The sequence below is a fragment of the Doryrhamphus excisus genome, linkage group LG18 (genome assembly GCF_037039965.1).
Source record: "Doryrhamphus excisus strain RoL-2023G ecotype Guam linkage group LG18, RoL_Dexc_Guam_v1.1, whole genome shotgun sequence".
NCBI lineage: Eukaryota > Metazoa > Chordata > Actinopteri > Syngnathiformes > Syngnathidae > Doryrhamphus > Doryrhamphus excisus.
In genome coordinates, this window is record NC_136374.1 from 4,906,055 (window position 1) to 4,924,852 (window position 18,798).

General features: G+C 40.8%; 1 protein-coding gene across 1 annotated transcript in view; it reads left to right on the forward strand.

Moving 5' to 3' along the window:
* Positions 1-226: 226 nt before the first annotated feature.
* LOC131106551 (uncharacterized) overlaps positions 227-18,798 on the forward strand; it is a 32,397-nt gene continuing 13,825 nt past the window's right edge. Inside the window, exons 1-22 of the mRNA XM_078798709.1 lie at positions 227-822; positions 3,067-3,108; positions 5,793-5,927; positions 6,009-6,082; positions 6,151-6,223; positions 6,288-6,377; positions 6,470-6,525; positions 8,807-8,927; positions 9,355-9,531; positions 9,699-9,781; positions 9,933-9,981; positions 11,460-11,549; positions 11,799-11,894; positions 12,218-12,289; positions 14,793-14,879; positions 15,591-15,740; positions 15,825-15,935; positions 15,998-16,174; positions 17,874-17,959; positions 18,368-18,416; positions 18,491-18,580; positions 18,663-18,758. Of these exons, the coding sequence (XP_078654835.1) occupies positions 454-822; positions 3,067-3,108; positions 5,793-5,927; positions 6,009-6,082; positions 6,151-6,223; positions 6,288-6,377; positions 6,470-6,525; positions 8,807-8,927; positions 9,355-9,531; positions 9,699-9,781; positions 9,933-9,981; positions 11,460-11,549; positions 11,799-11,894; positions 12,218-12,289; positions 14,793-14,879; positions 15,591-15,740; positions 15,825-15,935; positions 15,998-16,174; positions 17,874-17,959; positions 18,368-18,416; positions 18,491-18,580; positions 18,663-18,758 (2,373 nt within the window). The 5' untranslated portion in view covers positions 227-453. The remainder of the gene's footprint in view (positions 823-3,066; positions 3,109-5,792; positions 5,928-6,008; positions 6,083-6,150; positions 6,224-6,287; positions 6,378-6,469; positions 6,526-8,806; positions 8,928-9,354; positions 9,532-9,698; positions 9,782-9,932; positions 9,982-11,459; positions 11,550-11,798; positions 11,895-12,217; positions 12,290-14,792; positions 14,880-15,590; positions 15,741-15,824; positions 15,936-15,997; positions 16,175-17,873; positions 17,960-18,367; positions 18,417-18,490; positions 18,581-18,662; positions 18,759-18,798) is intronic.

The window sequence follows — 18,798 nt, forward strand, 5'->3', positions numbered from 1 at the left end:
AATCCTTTGCCGTTAAAGCCATCCCATGTTCAAAAAGATATACCCTGAGTTTGCAAATAATATATAAATATGACAATGCCAAAAATGTGAATAATACAACAAAACACATAGTATTATCGACATCATCACGCTTGTATCGAATTGATTCTCTCCTCGACAGTATCGATGTTTGGATCGATCGGCCTACCAAGGAGTCAAGGATGCACATTTGTTCCAGTGGGCGTGTTTTCATTCAGTTAACGGGACTGTGAGAGAACGAAGAGCAGAACTTGCAAATTCAACCAAACTAAAAGAAGACGCAATAGAATACAACTAGAAAACATGCAGTTCAGCTCTTAAGGCACTTAGTCGGATCAATGTACGTATAAGGAATTTGGTCCTGCAAGGACACTCTTTAACAGGCATTTTTCTTCATACGGGCATTCCCGGGAGTTCCAAGGCTGAAAGAAGACAATGCAAAGCGAGAAATCTGAGCCGAGCGATCCGAAAGTCGCCGAGGGTGCTGGCCCGGGCGAGGCCGAGAAGAATGCACCGAGCCCCAGCAGCGAAGTGCAGACGTTTCCGCGGGCCAAAGGCATCAGCGCCGTGGCAGTGCTGTGGACTTTTGGGAAGTGTCTGGGGGCTTTGCTTCCCGTCTACCTGGCAGGATACTACCGGGTCAGCACCAGCCTGCTGGTGTGCGGGATGATGGTGTACACCGGGTGGAAGCACGCCCGGGAGGCCAAGGAGGAGAGGCTCAAGTCGGCCATGGAGCTCCTCTGCGACGAGCGGGAGCACAGCCACTTAAAAATGTCCAAGATAAAGAAAGATCTACCTGCCTGGGTAAGACATAAATGTTAAAGTTCATCTTTATTGATACTTGACGAAGACGTCATGTCTGCTGCTGTATGTGCTTTGGCTGAAGCTCAGCATCTTCAACTGCAAGCCTGCACTGAAAGGACACTAAGTATCTTGGTGCATGACTGAGCCCAAAATGGGCATGCAGAAATAAAGCACATGTTCGTCATATGGCCACACCCAGCTGAGGTTCCTGTGGATCATTTCTGTCTGGGTGATTTTCCATGAGGGTGTTGGTAAATAGAATGCATGAAGCAGTCAGCTACTGTGTAAGATGAGGATGCTCTTCAGAGAGACTACTCGTTACAAATCTTATGTCGTCCCACGATCAGCAATTGTTTTAGTAGTGATGACGTTTAGAGATTAAAATACATACAAGTACACATTGAGAGGTGTTGAATTCATTTAACATTCATTTATTTGAATAGTTTATATTAATTTGTTTTTAAGTATTTAGTTTGTAACAATTTTAATTGTCATACCGTTTCAGTCCATGTGTGTATTTTATTTATTGTTATTTTGTCAATATTATGATATAACAATATACATTCCATATGTGCATCTACAGTGTTTCTCGCAGGACTGCACGCTATTTGTCACAGTGGTGGGTTGCTAGTGGTGATTATGTAATGATGGAATAATCAAATTTGCCTAATTGGGCTTCTGTATTCAAAAAACAAATATTTTTAAACTACAGATGACTTTTATTCGATCACTTTTGCAAAAAAGCGAGATGGGAGGAGCTCACAGCAGCCCCCACTGTGATTCAATTGAGCGATAGAAAACTTCAAAATGCATTTTCATAGCGCAAGTCGCTTTTTTGAAAAAGAGGTTCTCGAGGGTCTGTATATACTGAATATAGTGACAAAATCGTTTGTTTTGCATATTTGTCACATTTAAATATTCATCAATGACAACACAACTGAACACAAAATGCATTTTTTTACATTTATTATTAAGGGACGGGAAAAAAATCCAAACCTACATGGCCCTGTGTGAAAAAACGATCATTATAAGGTTAAAAAGCAACTTCTAAACCGTTGGGACTCCAGCAAACCACAGTGAGAGCCTTTATCCACAAGTGGCAAAACATGGAACAGTGGTTAACCTCCCCTGTAGTGGCCAGCCAACCAAAACTACCCTGAGAGTGCAGCAACAACTCCTCAAAAAGGTCACAAAAGACCCCACAACAACATCCAAAGAACTGTAGGCCTCAGTTGCCTCAGTTAAGGTCAGTGTTCATGACTCCACTATAAGAAATACACTGGGCAAAAACGGCCTGCAGGCCAGAGTTCCAAGACCAAAAGCACAGCTGGACAAAAACAATTACAACAACTAACTGTGATAATGGAGTCATAAATTCTGCCGTCTACCACAGCTCAAACAACCTCAAGCGGAAGCAAATTTCTGCAGTAGGTCAATGATCCAAAACACACCAGCAAGTCCACCTCTGAATGGCTGAAGAAAAACCAAATGAATACTTTGGAGTGGCCGAGTCCAAGTCCTGACCTGAATCCTATTGAGATGCTGTGTCATGACCTTAAAAACACTTGATGGTGAAGATGCTGGAAAAGCCTCCAATGTTGTCCAACCCGTTATTAACTTTAGGGGGAAATCATTTTTTCCATACAGGGCCGTGTAGCTTTGGATTTATTTCTCCCTTAATAGTAAAAAGGTTCATTTCAAACCTGCATTTTGTATTCAGTTTTGTTGACTTTGACTAATATTTAAATTTGTTTGATGATTATCCAACATGTAATTATTATATAATTAGTTGTTTTGTATGTATATTTTTTGAGATTAATAAAATTAATATTAATATTTTTATATTTCAGTATTCCATCCATTTTCTCTGCCGCTTATCCTCACAAGGGTCGTGGGTATTTCAGTATTTTTTTTCTCCAAATATCTTGAGTATGTAAAAAGTGCTTTATAGGTACAAAATATTGTTATTACTATTGTGTTGTTGTTATTGTAATTTTTTTTATTAGACATATTTTTAAAAATGTCATCTCATATTTAGATTGCAAGGTATTGAAAAAATAAGAAATTTATAAGAGATGTTTTTATACATTTTGCATATTGAACATCATTAAACTCTGCCGGTGTCCCTAATGTGGTGATATACCGTATATGTACAGTACACACAATGTATTGGCAATTTATATGCCACATCCTATGCGCCCTACACAATGTAAAAATCTTTGTTTTCTTTATTTTCTACCACAGGTAAACTTTCCAGATGTTGAGAAAGTGGAATGGCTGAATAAGGTAAGGAAAACAAGACTTGCCATTTGTTTGTTTGGCATTTACTAAAGCACACACATGCTATCAAACACAGCTGCTATGCTGACATTGTATTGCTGACATGTGGCGCATGCACAGTGCTTACGGTAGCAGGCTGCAGCCATGAAAAGGCCAACCCCTCTGTTATCGTAGCCCCTCAGCCAGTCTGTACTGCAGCAGAAGCAGCAGGATGGGTGCCAGACAACCCACTCAACATTTCCACTTAACTGCAGCCCTGCACACAGGAAGGGGGAGGAGCAGCCCTGTGCATGAAAAGAAATTAGCCATTGTGCACCCCCTCCCCCCCTTGATACTGTAGTTACACAAAAGTAACATCCACCATGTTAACAAGATCACAAGATGTTGGAGCCAGACAAAGTCGAGTTTTAAGTGGTACGACTGGAGGACATGGAGGCCTCCACATGAGCTGATGACTCATTCTTCACTGATGCCTACTTGTTAGCAACTGTGGCACAAACAGTCTGCCCATGCACTTCATTCTTTCCCCCGTGGGACAGAATACTGTCCAAGTTGCAGTGCTGTTTGTGAGGATTGGAACAACTGCTCAGCCACAGCTGCCTCAGTCACTTAAAGGGGAACTGCACTTCTTTTGGAAGTTTGCCCATCATTCACAATCAATGCACATGTGAAACATGAACACATATTTCTTTTTTGTGCCTCATAACACGAGAAAATTTGTTAATTTGAGCTAGCTTACAATACTGTCATTGGGATACACCTATTTCAACGATGAACAACATTTCATGGTTTGATGTCCATGCTGTGATCATGCATTGACACGTCCACGCATGATAACATGGAATAGTTGTAGTTTTTATTTTTACATTCTTGCGCTAGAATACACAGAAAGGGCCGAAAAATGTGTTCATGTTGCTGAGGATTGTGAATGATGGGCAAAATTCCTAAAAAGTGCAGTTCTTGTTTAAATACAGCATTTGTTAAACCGTGAGCATAATGTTAGCACTACAGCATCACATCGCTATGTTAGTGTTTCTAAGGTTTGTGTCCTACTGTCCCAATCCTTACTGTTACATCGCTATAAGCCATCTATTTCATTGGACCAGAGAGTAGATAAAGTATACAACATATAATGGTGCTCCTTCCTGGGGACACACATGCATATGTTTACATATGCACAAAAGGGGCCAACAGGGTTTACTGAATTACTACCAATTTAAACTGTCTACATTGCAGCATCAAGGCTAGAATTCAGAGAACATGCTTCCATTACTCCTTTGTTGAACCTCTGGGACTTATTCATAATTATTGAAAAACAATATGGTGCATATAATTATACCATATAATATTTAATATATAATACGGTATAATATGAACTGTAACTTTCAAGACAAAATTTGGTCCGCTTCTATAATGAACTGAAAATTCTGCACTGAAAAATCCAATTAGAAATACTAGAGAAAGTGATCATATTTTTTCATGCATCTGTACTGTACTGACTGAACCTGAAACTGAAACCAGGAAAATGTAACAAAATGTGAACATGCAAGCGTATTCAGAAGTCAAACATGTTGAGTGCATGTATGCATGCATGTTGAGTACTATAAATTTGTACATGTTGGTAGGTCTGCATTACAATGACAGCGTAATGTGTACTAGATAACAACAGACAATACACTACCAACAAATAATGCAGAATAACCAACAACAATGTGAGCTCTATGTAAATTATTAGCCATTTACAACACAGTACAGCAAAACACTCTGGGATACAGGAAGCACTGTTGTAAAAACCATATATGTGGAGCTTGCATTGAGTGCTGAAGGTATATATACGTCAACATCGCCCCCATGTTGGATGTGGCAAGGCTGCAGTGTAAGTGAATACAAGTAAATGTACTTACCATCATTAAACACATTTCTACAAAGAAATGTAAGTTAATACCTCTCATGTATACATTCACACATGTACTAAAACTGGGAAAACAGTTAGGCTCCAAAAACAATGTAGTTGATCTTCTCAGATGGCTAAGATAGAACTTCATTGATCGCACATACTACTATTCACATTACATCAAAGCACAAAATAGTGCCGATAGCTAAAAATACATGAAATCTGTCCAAAAATAACGTAAATCAAGGTACAAGAAACACTAAGGTATTCTTGGTCACATCATATTGTCATATCACCTATAAAATAAAATAAAATAAAAACTCAAATTATATTAGGAAAGGAGAAAGCAGGAAGTGAACAAATATAACAGTTATTGATTGCAAAAGTACCAGATGGAGGGTAAGATTTTATAAGCTTTATAAGCTTTATAAGCTTTATAAGCTTTCTTCCTACTCCTTTTGGACATGTGGAACTGGGAACTGATTATGGGATTCACTCAATTGTAATTTGATGCATGTTCAAATGAAATAAAACCATTACCTGAATGTTATTACATTATATAAAATATGCAAAAGATTACTTCTCTACTCAGAGATGGGTGGAGTAGCCAACAAAACCAACGGTATTCTTACTTTACAATTTAACTCAAGAAATGTGTGATGTTACACATATCTGTATTCTGTATCGGTATTGCTTGATATGGGAATTCGAAAATGAGGGTTGAACTATATATATATATATATATATATATATATATATACAGTATATATCTATTGTTGTGTGTGTTGGTCTTTAGGTGCTGCAGCAGGTGTGGCCCTTTGTTGGCCAGTACCTGGAGAAGCTCCTGGTGGAGACCATTGCCCCGTCCATCCGAGCCTCCAGCAGTCACCTCCAGACGCTGAGTTTCACCAAAGTGGACATGGGCACTAAGGTGATGCCCTTGCCGCTGTTCTACGGCGTACAAAGCTGTGCCATCGGCTTTCATCAGGCGTGTTCGTCTGTCTTCCTGCAGGCCATGAAGGTGGTTGGGATCAAGGCACACACAGAGAACGACAAAGGACAAGTCCTGCTAGATCTGTATATCAGGTAGCATGTCTGCTCCGCCCCTCCCCACTACTTCTGCCAGCTGCTTTGTGACAGTATCTTGCTCTCAGCTATGTTGGCAATGTGGAGATCAATGTGGAGGTGAAGAGATACTTCTGCAAAGCTGGAGTTAAAGGAATACAAGTGAGTAGGAACAAACACCAAACGGCAGGAATGTTTTTTTGATTTTTCTCAAATTTCCTCAAAGCTGCACGGGATGATGCGGGTCATTCTGGAGCCGCTGATTGGTGACGTGCCCATAGTGGGAGCGGTCACCATGTTCTTCATCCGCAGGCCTGTAAGTTGATCTACATTTAGCTTTACTCTTTACTGTTCTTCTCCAATTGCTTCGCATGCTGAATGATTCTATTCTGCTTTATGTCGCCCCAGAAACTAGATATCAACTGGACAGGACTGACTAATCTGTTGGATATCCCTGGACTGAAGTGAGTGAGAAATTTGTATCTTTTTTTGTCAAAGTTATGCATTTTTAAGCATAAAACTGTCCAAAGGAAGTAACATACAAATATAAGGCATTCAGAAGACACATTCAAGGATGTTGGATGATATATTATACAGTGGTCACTAGGTAATGTTACGTTGATGAGAGCAGGAAGTACTGTCCGGAAACCGGAAGTAAAAAAAAGGGACTCTGCCGATGCTATTGTATATTATGTCTAAGGATCATCATACATAAGGATATATCGGGCCGATATTTGCGTTCTTTACTTGAATCGGTATCGCGTGTGCATTCGCCGATTTTTCCGCCGCATGATTTACAGACCGGCATCCGCCGGGCAGCTTTGTGTTGCCAGAGGACCCTAAAACACACGCAGTGGCGGTACCCCACCCCCACTGGTGAATCATAACAAGGGTACATTTTCAACTTTTAATAAGCCTCTAACAGTTAACCTTAGTTGAAATATTGCCACCTGCTTTGAAATATGTGCATGTAATATACGTGCTTGAGAATATTGTGGTCTTATAGTGCAGAGCACAGCGTTTATTTCAAAAGTAAAAGATTAAGCTTGCTTTTTATACCATACACAGTTCATCAACTTTCACTGGGTGACCGCTAGGCATAACAGTTTAAGTTATGGTGTGACACCAAGAAATCCCAAAAACATCACATACCAACGCAACAGACGAATAAAAGCACTCTCACAAGTTGAGCAGACCAAGAATGACCAACTATGCAACTTTAACTACAAACTGACGAACTATTTACATTGACGGTGCCGCAAAGCACGCTGGGAACCAGGAAGTTTAGTTTGTGGGTCTGAAAACCAGGAATGCTGCTGGATGCTTCATCTGTAAAAGTGCCTACCGTTGGAATTAGGGAGCTGTTGATGTAGTTGGAGGCTAATATGTACAGCTGTTACCAACACCGCTTTAATGGCAACCTTGGCAATTCAGTCCCATGGTGTTTGTAGGAGTTTTATTCAGCCAACGCTGGGCTGAGGTTAAATGCGTTTCGTGTTATGTGTGTGCGCTTTCTCTGAGCACGCACACACACAGAAGGAATTGGAGCAGCCGTGTCTGCTTATCAGAGGTCTTTAGCGTGCACCACACGAACTTTAATGATGAGAGAAATGTTTTATATATCGTACTAAATTGTGTCAGTGTAATGTGTTTGTGTGTGTGGAAGCGGGGGGTGCACGTCACACTGCGGAGGAGCAGTCATCACATCGATGCTAGATAAAACTTAAACTACGACAGAAATGTTTTGCACATGGTTGAATATTTATTGTGTTTAAGAAAGTTGAATCCTACTGTGTTCAGTGTTTACATTTCAATAAATATTTGTTTCAACTTGAGACCTGTAATATTTGTTATCATTGTCATTTTTTTATGTAAATTGAGGGAGCAAAAGCAGTATCGGCCCCAATTATCGGGCCAAGCAAAATTGGCCATCGGCTAAGGGTGAAAAAAAATTGGTATCGCAATCAGCCCAAAAAAAAACATACCGGTCGATCACTAATTATGTCTTATATGCATTATTTTCTCTTATTATGTCAACTATATTGGGTAATAGAAGTGTAGAGGTGACTATAGTGGTTTTATTCCATGACCTTTTTTTGTTACTAATCTTGTGCATATGGGCTGCATGGCGACCGAGTGGTTAGCGCGCAGGCTAGGGGACCCGAGTTTAATTCCACCCTCGGCCATCTCTGTGTGGAGTTTGCATTTTACTCCGCGCGGGTTACTCCGGTTTCCTCCCACATTCCAAAAACATGCTAGGTTAATTGGCGACTCCAAATTGTCCATAGGTATGAATGTGAGTGTGAATGGTTGTTTGTCTATACTATGTGCCCTGTGATTGGCTGGCCACCAGTCCAGGGTGTACCCCGCCTCTTGCCCAAAGACAGCTGGGATAGGCTCCAGCACCCCCGTATGTAATATTCATTGTTTTTAGGATCAAAAGTTAACTATAAAAATACTATTATTATAAATATGATTATTATATTAATGTCAATTTATTATTAATAAATATGTGATTATTACTATTATCATTATAATGTCAAAATCAATGTAATTTAGTTTCACACACACATACGTATATATACGTATATATATATATATATATATATATATATATATATATTTTATTATTATTATTATTTTTTTTTTGGGCCTAACCTAAGTCTAATAATAAACATCACAATTCATGTTTCAATGGTGCTTTATTGTTGGAATGCCTCTGAAATGTGTCCTTCCTCCTCTCAGTGTTATGTCTGACAGCATGATCATGGATGCTATTGCCTCCTTCTTGGTGTTGCCCAACCGCCTGGTTGTTCCCCTGGTCCCAAACATGCATGTGGGGCACCTACGCTCGCCCTTACCAAGGGTAAGGATGCATTATACACCCAAGCAAACTTGGATACACTTTAAAGTAGTCAGTGTACAGTTTGTATAGCGGTATAGATTTACCATCAACGCACAGCCTTTTTTGTGTAAATAGCCGGCGACAACATGATTTTTTCAATCATGACAATTTTGTCTTGCCTACAGTCAAGCATGGTCATGGTTGGGGGCTGCACGAGTGCTGCTGGCACTGAGGGGACTGTGGTTCATTGAGGAGAAACATGCATTCTATTCTATAATGTTGCTTGCTTTAGACCACAATGACACAATGTGTGTTGAGTCAGTTGTTTACCTCCACTGACTTTCTATAGTGTTGCCCTTTTTACTATCATAAAAATGGTTGTAGAAATGTGGTGGCGATGCATTTTCTATTTCAGCTCTTTTTGATGCTGTCATTGATCTCCCTCCAGGGTGTGGTTCGGATCCACCTGGTGGAGGCCCAGAACCTGGCTGCAAAGGACAACTACGTCAAAGGGGTCATGGCTGGCTTGTCCGACCCCTATGCCATACTGAGGGTGGGTCCTCAGATGTTCACCTCCCAGCACTTTGACAACACAGACTCGCCCAAGTGGGGGGAGATGTACGAGGTGAGGAACAAAGGAGGTCTTACGTTTGCATGGGACACTCACTCTCCCAGTCCTGGATCACGGAGGCGTGAGGCCGCCACAGTGCTGTCATTTGTTTTCATTCATCCATGTGACATCCCACCATCCTGTCAGGATACATGTATCTGTGTGTGTGTCTGGTACATCAGGTGATAGTCCATGAAGTGCCTGGTCAGGAACTGGAGGTGGAGGTTTATGACAAAGATCCAGACCAGGATGACTTCCTGGGCAGGTACATGTGCATCCTTCATGTCTCTTTATGTTTGTATGTTAGATGTCACACATGTCACTCAGTGAGTAAAATGCACTGTCATTGCTCGATATGAAGGGGTGGAGATGTTTTTTTTTATAATTCATGTATGCATTCTTTCTCTTCCTTGTAGGACCAAACTGGACTTAGGCATCGTGAAGAAATCCACAGCGGTTGATGAAGTAAGCAAATCCTGTTTTTGCATTCCTGGACCTGTGCTTTAAGGCACTCTACAAAAAAGTTATTTTGATTAATTATGATTCAAATTCAACAATAGTGATATCATTGTATAATCTATTTATTTATCTTGTGGAGTTCCTACTTCTTGTGGAATTCATGATAAATTTTGTTGCCAGACAAATAGAAATATTGAATGAAGTCACAACTAAATTCATGCCATTTCCTGTTTAGTGCTCTTATTTTGGTTTCCTGTTTGGCACCATTTTGCAGGTACTTTGTGGTTGCTGGAAAGCGTGTGCAGTGGTACCTGTCAGTAGCAACCGGTACTACTGTTTAAGTGGAGCAAAACATAACACTTTACTGCCAATATTGGACTTCCCTAATAATATATAAAATACAATACAGTAAAGTCTCGTTATATCGATATCGGTTATAACGAATTACTGCTTATTACGATACTATTTTCATTTCCCGGCAAATTTCTAGTCTTTTATGATATAATTAGTTCCGTGAGTACGACACCCGGTTATTATGATAATCCGGTTACTACGATGCCCTTTTCATCTCCCGCCAGCCAATTTGGTCTGCTTATATCGATACAAAAGCAGCTTAAATCAATCTTTGCTTAAGGATTTCAATACCAAAAAAGAACACGGCAAACGGCTGCTTCCAGTCAACTTTATTTTTCACACTTCCACCACCAGAGCGCAGCACACACACCGATTCCCGCACTTCCTGGTTCACAGGTCATGCTCAACCCGCCCCACATAGCTGGCCAAACACATGCCTGCAACAGAAGAACCAACTGACATAGCATACACACCTATTCCAACGAAGACACAAGCGTACAAATACATGTATTTAATTGTGTTTTATTCAGATATCTTTTTATCGTTCGTGGTTTCTCTCGTGTGTATAGAATCTATATATAGCAGTTGGTTCTTCTGTTGCAGGCATGTGTTTGGCCAGCTATGTGGGGCGGGTTGAGCATGACCTGTGAACCAGGAAGTGCGGGAATCGGTGTGTGTGCTGCGCTCTGGTGGTGGAAGTGTGAAAAATAAAGTTGACTGGAAGCAGCCGTTCGCCGTGTTCTTTTTTGGTATTGAAATCCTTAAGCAAAGATTGATTTAAGCTGCTCGACATTGTTCTATAGTATAGAACAATGTCGAGCAGCATTGTTGCCCACTTTTAATGCAGTTCGGCGCAGGATCGGATATATCGACAGTCCGGTTATATCGATATTTTTTCCGACTCCCGACAATATCGATATAACGAGACTTTACTGTACATCCATTCCTTTCAACCCCCGTAGTTTTCCCTTCCTTCACATCTTCCTCCAGTTTAAATAGTTTTCCCGTCAATTTCTGTGCATTTTGATCTTTATTATTCAAGCTCTTTGCTGGAGCTCTTGTATGGATCTGTATTAGATGTGTACCTAATGAAGCGGCCTAACTTTCTCTACATGTTCATGTCTCGTCAGTGGTTCCCGCTGAAGGACACCCCATCAGGTCGGGTCCACCTCAGACTGGAGTGGTTGTCCTTGATGTCCACGACTGATCGCCTGGAGCAGGTGTGCCTCTCTTATGTTCACATCCACATTTTGGGACGTGACAGCCTCATTTCAAAATGGAATCAATAGATTTTTTTCCCTCAAAATTCTACACATAACACTGCATAATGACAGCATGACACAATGTTTTTAGAAATGTTTGTAAATGTATTAAAAATAAAAAACTTAATAAATCACATCTACATATAGTGCACTGATTTTGTGAGTCTTTTTTCGCCTCCAGCAATAACTTACACTCTCTCACTTCAGATCCTGAAGAGGAATGAAAGCGTGACCAGTAAGACGGCGGACCCGCCCTCCACCGCCATCTTGGTCGTCTATCTGGATAAGGCTGAAGCTCTTCCCGTGAGTCAAAAAGACTCCAGAAACTCACAGTTGCTTGTGTGGTTGCAAGGTTGCCATCTACTGTAACATTCCACTGCGTTGTTGCTGTGGCCTCTGCTCACACACACTGGCTGGCTATTTTTACTCCCCCTCCCCCTCAGACAGAATGTGTGGAATGAACAACTCATTGTGGTCTTAACGGGGAACTGTGCCTCCTTGAATGTGTCACATAATAGTTAAATGTCGCTTCCTGTCTGCAAGTTTCTGTTGTTGCTGGGGTGGATTTGCACACCTTCAACTTGTTCACCTGATTTACTATTCATGTCTTTCTTTGCAACTTTTAGATGAAGAAGGGGAATAAAATGCCCAGCCCAATGGTACAGTTGTCTGTGCAGGACATTACTCGAGAGAGCAAGGTATGGTATATCGACAGTAGATCCGATTGCCACAAAATAGGTTCCATGTATTAAACTAGGGATGATCCAATCAGGGTTTTATGATTCTGATATATTTTGATATGATTCTGATACCGATCATCCATATGTCAGATCGGCCTATACCGATAGAGATCACATGGATGAACTATACACATTTTCATTTATTTATGATGAGTGCTATTGGCCAGGAATGCTGGCAGACAATTCAAAAGGAAAACCAGGAAAATGCAACAAAATGGAGAACATGCAAGTGTATTCAAGAGTCCAATTGCATGTTCATTCATTCATTCATTTTCTACCGCTTGTCCTCACGAGGGTCGCGAGGGGTGCTGGAGCCTATCCCAGCTGTCTTCGGGCGAGAGGCGGGGTACGCCCTGGACTGGTGGCCAGCCAATCACAGGGCACATATAGACAAACAACCATTCACACTCACATTCATACCTATGGACAATTTGGAGTCGCCAATTAACCTAGCATGTTTTTGGAATGTGGGAGGAAACGGGAGTACCCGGAGAAAACCCACGCATGCACAGGGAGAACATGCAAACTCCACACAGAGATTACTGAGGGTGGAATTGAACCCTGGTTTCCTAGCTGTGAGGTCTGCGCGCTAACCACCCGACTGCTGTGCAGCCCCAATTGCATGTTGACTTCTATAAATTTGTACATTTTGGCTCTTTGTGAAAAGATACTGTAGTACATTTCAAGCTTAGCTTAACATAAACAACACAAAAAAATGGTTTTACATGAAAATAACAAACATAATACCATAAATTATTTACAGTTTTCAGGTTTTGGTTTTCTGGTTGCTGCAGAGCGTGTATTATTAGGAAGAGATGCAGGCCGAGCTCTTATACAATAAACTTCTGCCACACGTTGTGGCCATTTTTGGCTTAAAACTGCATCAAACGTGCTCTCTTCTATTGTGCGGTTGCATCATCACCTCTTTGTGCCTCTCGTGCAAAAAAGCGTAAAAGACATATAAATTGGAATGAATTGGGAGCGAGCAGTCGGGTTGAAAAAACATATAAGTACCTCTTTGGTAGTGAATGAGTTAAACAACAACACACAAATAGTGTTTTAAAGACAAGACAGAGTTATCGTAATTTCTGGTGTATTAGATGCACCCAGTAAATTTAGAGCAAAAAACTGATTTGTACATATTTAAGCCACACATGTCCGCATCATAAAAATACATATTTTGGCATACATAAGTCAGTGAGGACGAGGCTCGAGAAAAGTCACCACAAGCTTATCAACCCATCAGAAATTCAAAACCAGAAGAGGCCATTACTCGATCTTAAGAGCTGGGAAGCTCATGCGGACATGGCTGCCATGATTGGCCAATGAACTGCTCAGCTGGGAATAATGCATCATGGCAAAAAGTTTAAATAGTTGCCATTCTTTATTTTAAACTCGTATTGGAACTTGCCTTGTATATTTCTTAGCTACCCTTTGAGTGTTAAGTCGCTGTGTGATGATTTTGGCCTGTGTAGCCTGTGTTAAACTGAATCTACTGAGGTTTTACAGACTTGTTTTGAGTCTCACAGCAATGATCAGATTTGAAAGGCATTCATAGGCTTATGCCGATCACATGTTTTTTACAGAAATTAACCTAGCATGTTTTTGGAATGTGGGAGGAAACTGGAGTACCCGGAGAAAACCCACGCATGCACGGGAGAACATGCAAACTCCACACAGAGATGTCCGAGGGGGTAATCGAACCTGGGTCTCCTAGCTGTGAGGCTTGTGCGCTAAGCATTCAGCATACTGAAGCAAATTTGTCAAGTTTTTCTTGCCCAAGTTAATTATTTTCAAGCATAAAAATTGCTAAATGAAGTCAAAGGTATTCTGGTATTCTGAATAAGGTATTCAGAAGACAGTTAAATACATGATATGTAGTATTCTGTCGTATTGTACCTGGGTCACTCGATGTCAGTAATGTTACATTGATGAGACAATAGCCACTGCAGATCAGGAAATAAAAAAAGAATAACAATGAACTCTCTCAATGCATACATTTGTGAGTACATTATGTCTTATTTATGTTTAATACAGTTTTTAAAATTATGTGTACTGTATTGGGTAATAGGAGTGTAAAGGGACTATGGGATGTTATTTCAAGTCTGGAGGGCTCTACTAATGCTAAAAAAACCCATGTAGAAGAATATTTTCCATGTGTTAACAAAAATATACCTTTTATGAATGAGGCATCTTACTTCACGAAAATTCACTGATCATGGTCGGGTCTGGAACCAATAAAGTGTGATAAACGAGGGATAACTACATTGCAGCTGGTTCTGCCGTGGGCCCCTGTCTACCTTGAGAAGAACACAAGAAGAAGCGACAGAAGAAAGTTTATTTGTATTTCTAAACATATTTGTTTTGCTTGTCATGTTTTTTAAAATTGTGTTTAAAAATCCAGTGTACAAAACACTTGACACTACACTTGAATGACTTTGGGTTTGTTTCATGTTTTCAGACATGTTACACTACTGTCGATCCAGACTGGGAGGAAGCATTTACCTTCTTCATTCAGGACCCACGCAAACAGGACATTGACGTCCAGGTAACCTCTCAGTGGTAAACATTTCCTCACTCAACACACAGTCATTGTGTTTTTCATCTACTCTCAAAGTAACATGGCGGGGCTGGTCATGGTGGGGGGCTGCACGAGTGCTGCCGGCACAGAAGGAACCATGGTTCAATGAGGAAACCATGAAATCCAACATGTACTGTGACCTTGTGAAGCAGAACCAGGGAACTGAGGACTGGTTAGAATTCATGTCTCCCCTCAATGAACCACAGTTCCCTCAGTGCCGGCAGCACTCGTGCAGCCCCCAACCATATCCCAGCTTGACTGTTGACAAGTCACAGTTATCATGTTGTTGCCAGCTATGGCAGTGTGGTGATGGTAAATGTACTGCTACACAAGCTGTACATGAGAGCAACATCATGCTGGAGAAAAACAACATTGTCAAACTGTACAGTTGTCTGCAGCTGACTGATCTCCAGGCTGCTTTTTAAGATGTGTAGCGAAGCCCCCTTTCTCTCCTCATCTACTTAGGGCAGGTGAGATCATGTCCATGAGGAAGGAGGTTTTTCCTTTGTGACATCAGGAAAATCTGCCACTTCAAACAAGCCTGTATTGCGTGTTACTGTGTTACTGTGTTACTGTGTTACTGTTTTGCAGTTTTTGTGCTACCTAATGTAGTGGCCAGTGAGGGTACTTTCAGACACTGAGTCGTTCACTGTTAACTTTGTGTTTTTTCTCAACCAGGTGAAGGATGTCGACCGCGTGCAGACATTGGGCAGTCTGACCCTCCCTCTGTCTCGACTGCTGTCCACTTCTACTCTCTCTCTGGACCAGATGTTTACGCTGGACAACTCCGGGCCAGCGAGTCGCATATATATCAATGCCGTTCTCCGAGTAAAGTGGCCTGACACATGGAAAAATACGCAAATGAAAGACTAATCATCATAACTGATAGACATTCTTCCATGCACCGTATAGATGCTGTGGTTGGATGAGGAACGGATCACGGCTGATGTGTCATCTCACCTGGAATCTGGAGGCAAGCAGTTACCTCAGGAGACGTCTCCTCACTCCAGCTTTGCAACGGAGGTAACAATCCAGCATCCAAACCCAGGCTGGATGTGCGCATATTTATTCTGCTGTGTGAGCAGGGCCTACTGAGAATCCACCTGCTGGCTGGGCAGAACCTCGTCCCCAAAGACAATCTGATGGGCGGCATGGTGAAGGGCAAGAGTGACCCCTATGTCAAGATCAACATGGGGGGGGAAACATTCACCAGCGAGGTCATCAAGGCCAATCTAAATCCCACTTGGAACGAGATGTACGAGGTAACCACATGCAGATAAGACATGCAGATGCACAATTGTATATATAGAAGAACATGATAGGGAATATAATATATTTTCTTTTATATTTATTTATTTTATTTGTTTTGGCCGCACGGTGGACGATATTTGTACCATTTTGTGCTGTTTTTTATATTGTATTTAGTTTTTTCTGTGATGCAATGACAAATGGCCCCTGAGCTGCACTTTGCGCACCCCTTCCATGAGCAAATGACAATCTTTTGGCTCATTGTCGTGAGCTAGTGATTGAGGTTGAGGAGAGAAAGGTCAAAACAGGAGCTGCAAGATCTTTTGCACGTCTATGGAGTTAATTTGTGCGTCAATTTTGGGCCAACAAAGGCATATTTTGATCCATATTAACGTGCAATATTTACTGTTGTGTGCACAGGCACATTGCGGTGCTCAGTCACTCTGTCTTTCCATCTTTCTCAACCTCTGCAAGCTGCCGCTTGCGAGGCGAGCCAGCGCTGGTTGCCAGATTTTTGGACCTGGTTGCGTGCCTGTAGAGCGGCGAGGCGTACAGGCGTGTTCAGTGGACAAAATGTGGGCCTGTTCTTTTCACTCCCTGCCAGGGGAACGCACTGATGTGATAGTACTTTTAATAATATTCTTTCATTCTTCCCAAAGATCGACTGATGTCTCACGATCGACTTGTTGTCTTCATGTTTTTTATCCAGTATTTTGACTGTCCGTTTGTACAGTGATTCTATAGGTTTTAGTGTTGTAAGACAGTAGGTTAAATTGGCAGGACCATAGTACACATGGACACATTAGCCGCCTAATGATAGCTGTGATCTTATGTACCAGAAATTTGAATTATTATATATTATACCATTACAGACCTTTTTTTCATCAGATGTTTACATTATATTCTTAAGTCTAGGACACCAAGATATTCGATTTCTGGCACAGCTTAAATCTTTCCCCCTTTCACGTGAATATCTTTTTGTTTATTTGCAATGTTAGATTTTGAAAAGAACATAGCAGCAGTTTTGTTTGCATTGAGTTTTCAGCAGGACTGCTTTGCCATTCTGAGTATCCATGTTGTGTATGTCGCTACATGAATTGTTGTATTACCCTGTGCAAACAGTAAATGATGGTATCGTCTACATACATTTGGAAGGAAGGTTGTTTATATAGAATGAAAATAACAAAGGCCATAAAATGGAACCTTGGAGGACACCTGTGGACAGAGGTAACGGAGGTGAATGCAAGAATGTGAATGTGTCATTTATTCAGACACCCTGTGATCTAACTAATGAATATGAGTCTAGCCATTTTCTTTCAATTTTCTGAAGAAAAGTAGAATTTGCTTAGTTTGATCAACACTATTCTATGCTTTACAGTATCAAAACCTTTTTTCAACTCGAAGATTGGTTTGAAATTGGAAACGGACAAGGATCTACTTTCTTATACATTGAATGACAGCTGATGCCTTCCATACACAAGGAAAAACTGCCGCAGAAATTGAGAGAGTGAGATTTGTGGTTACAGGAGTTATTGATATACAATTGAGTTCTTTCAACATAAAAGTATCAATGCCCAATCTGCATCTTTTGTTTTAGAATATTTAATCCTTAATCCATTTGTAGAAAGCTTTATGGCCACTGTAAAGTAGCAACTCGTCAGATTATGAATACATGTACCAGATGATAAATGATGAGTTTTGTTGCTCCATCAGGTGATTTTGACCCAGCTGCCAGGTCAGGAGTTACATCTGGAGGTGTTTGATAAAGACATGGACATGAAGGATGACTTTATGGGAAGGTACTGCTTCCAGTACACATTAGTAGTGTTGTTATTATCGATACTATCACGCTGTAAATACTGTCACATACTGCAACTGCTTGATAATACTGCTTACTACCTCCAGAGCAGCGATGCCAGTATTGAGAAGAGCACTGCCATCCTCCTTTATCTACACTTTATTGTCCGATTCACAAGAAAAATGATGCCACACACTTACAGTATATTAAAGACAGGTTGTAGAATTTGATATGGTTGGAATCATTTAGAACATTCATGTAGAACACAAATGATATTAAATATATATGTATAAATATCAAATATTGCAGTGTAAATAAATAAAAAAATAAAAATAAACATGAATTAGAGAAAAGAAATCCATTCCATTATCAAGTGGTTGAAATAATTGTCATCTTTCTCAACATGCAGGCTGAAGGTCAAACTGAAGGACATAATTGATTCTCAGTACACGGATCAGGTATGGAAACGGCTTATATTATTATCATTGAATTGTTCAAGCATTCAAAGGATTGTGTGTGTTTTATGTATCAGTGGTACACGCTCAGTGATGTCAAGTCAGGTCGCGTTCACCTGATCCTGGAATGGCTTCCAACAGCCTCGGAGGCAGACCAACTGGATAAGGTGGGTGCTTCCAGAAGAAGAAAAAGCGTACTAATGCTTCATTCAACTATAAAAAATAATAATATCGAACCATTCTCTTCAGATTCTCAAGTTCTACTCCAGGCAGTCCTACCAGAACAAAGCCGTTCCATCTGCGGGACTTTTGTTTGTCTTCATCGAACAAGCAGATGGTTTACCAGTAAGTGAGTTGAGGAGGTACTGAGGAGGCATGATCTGTG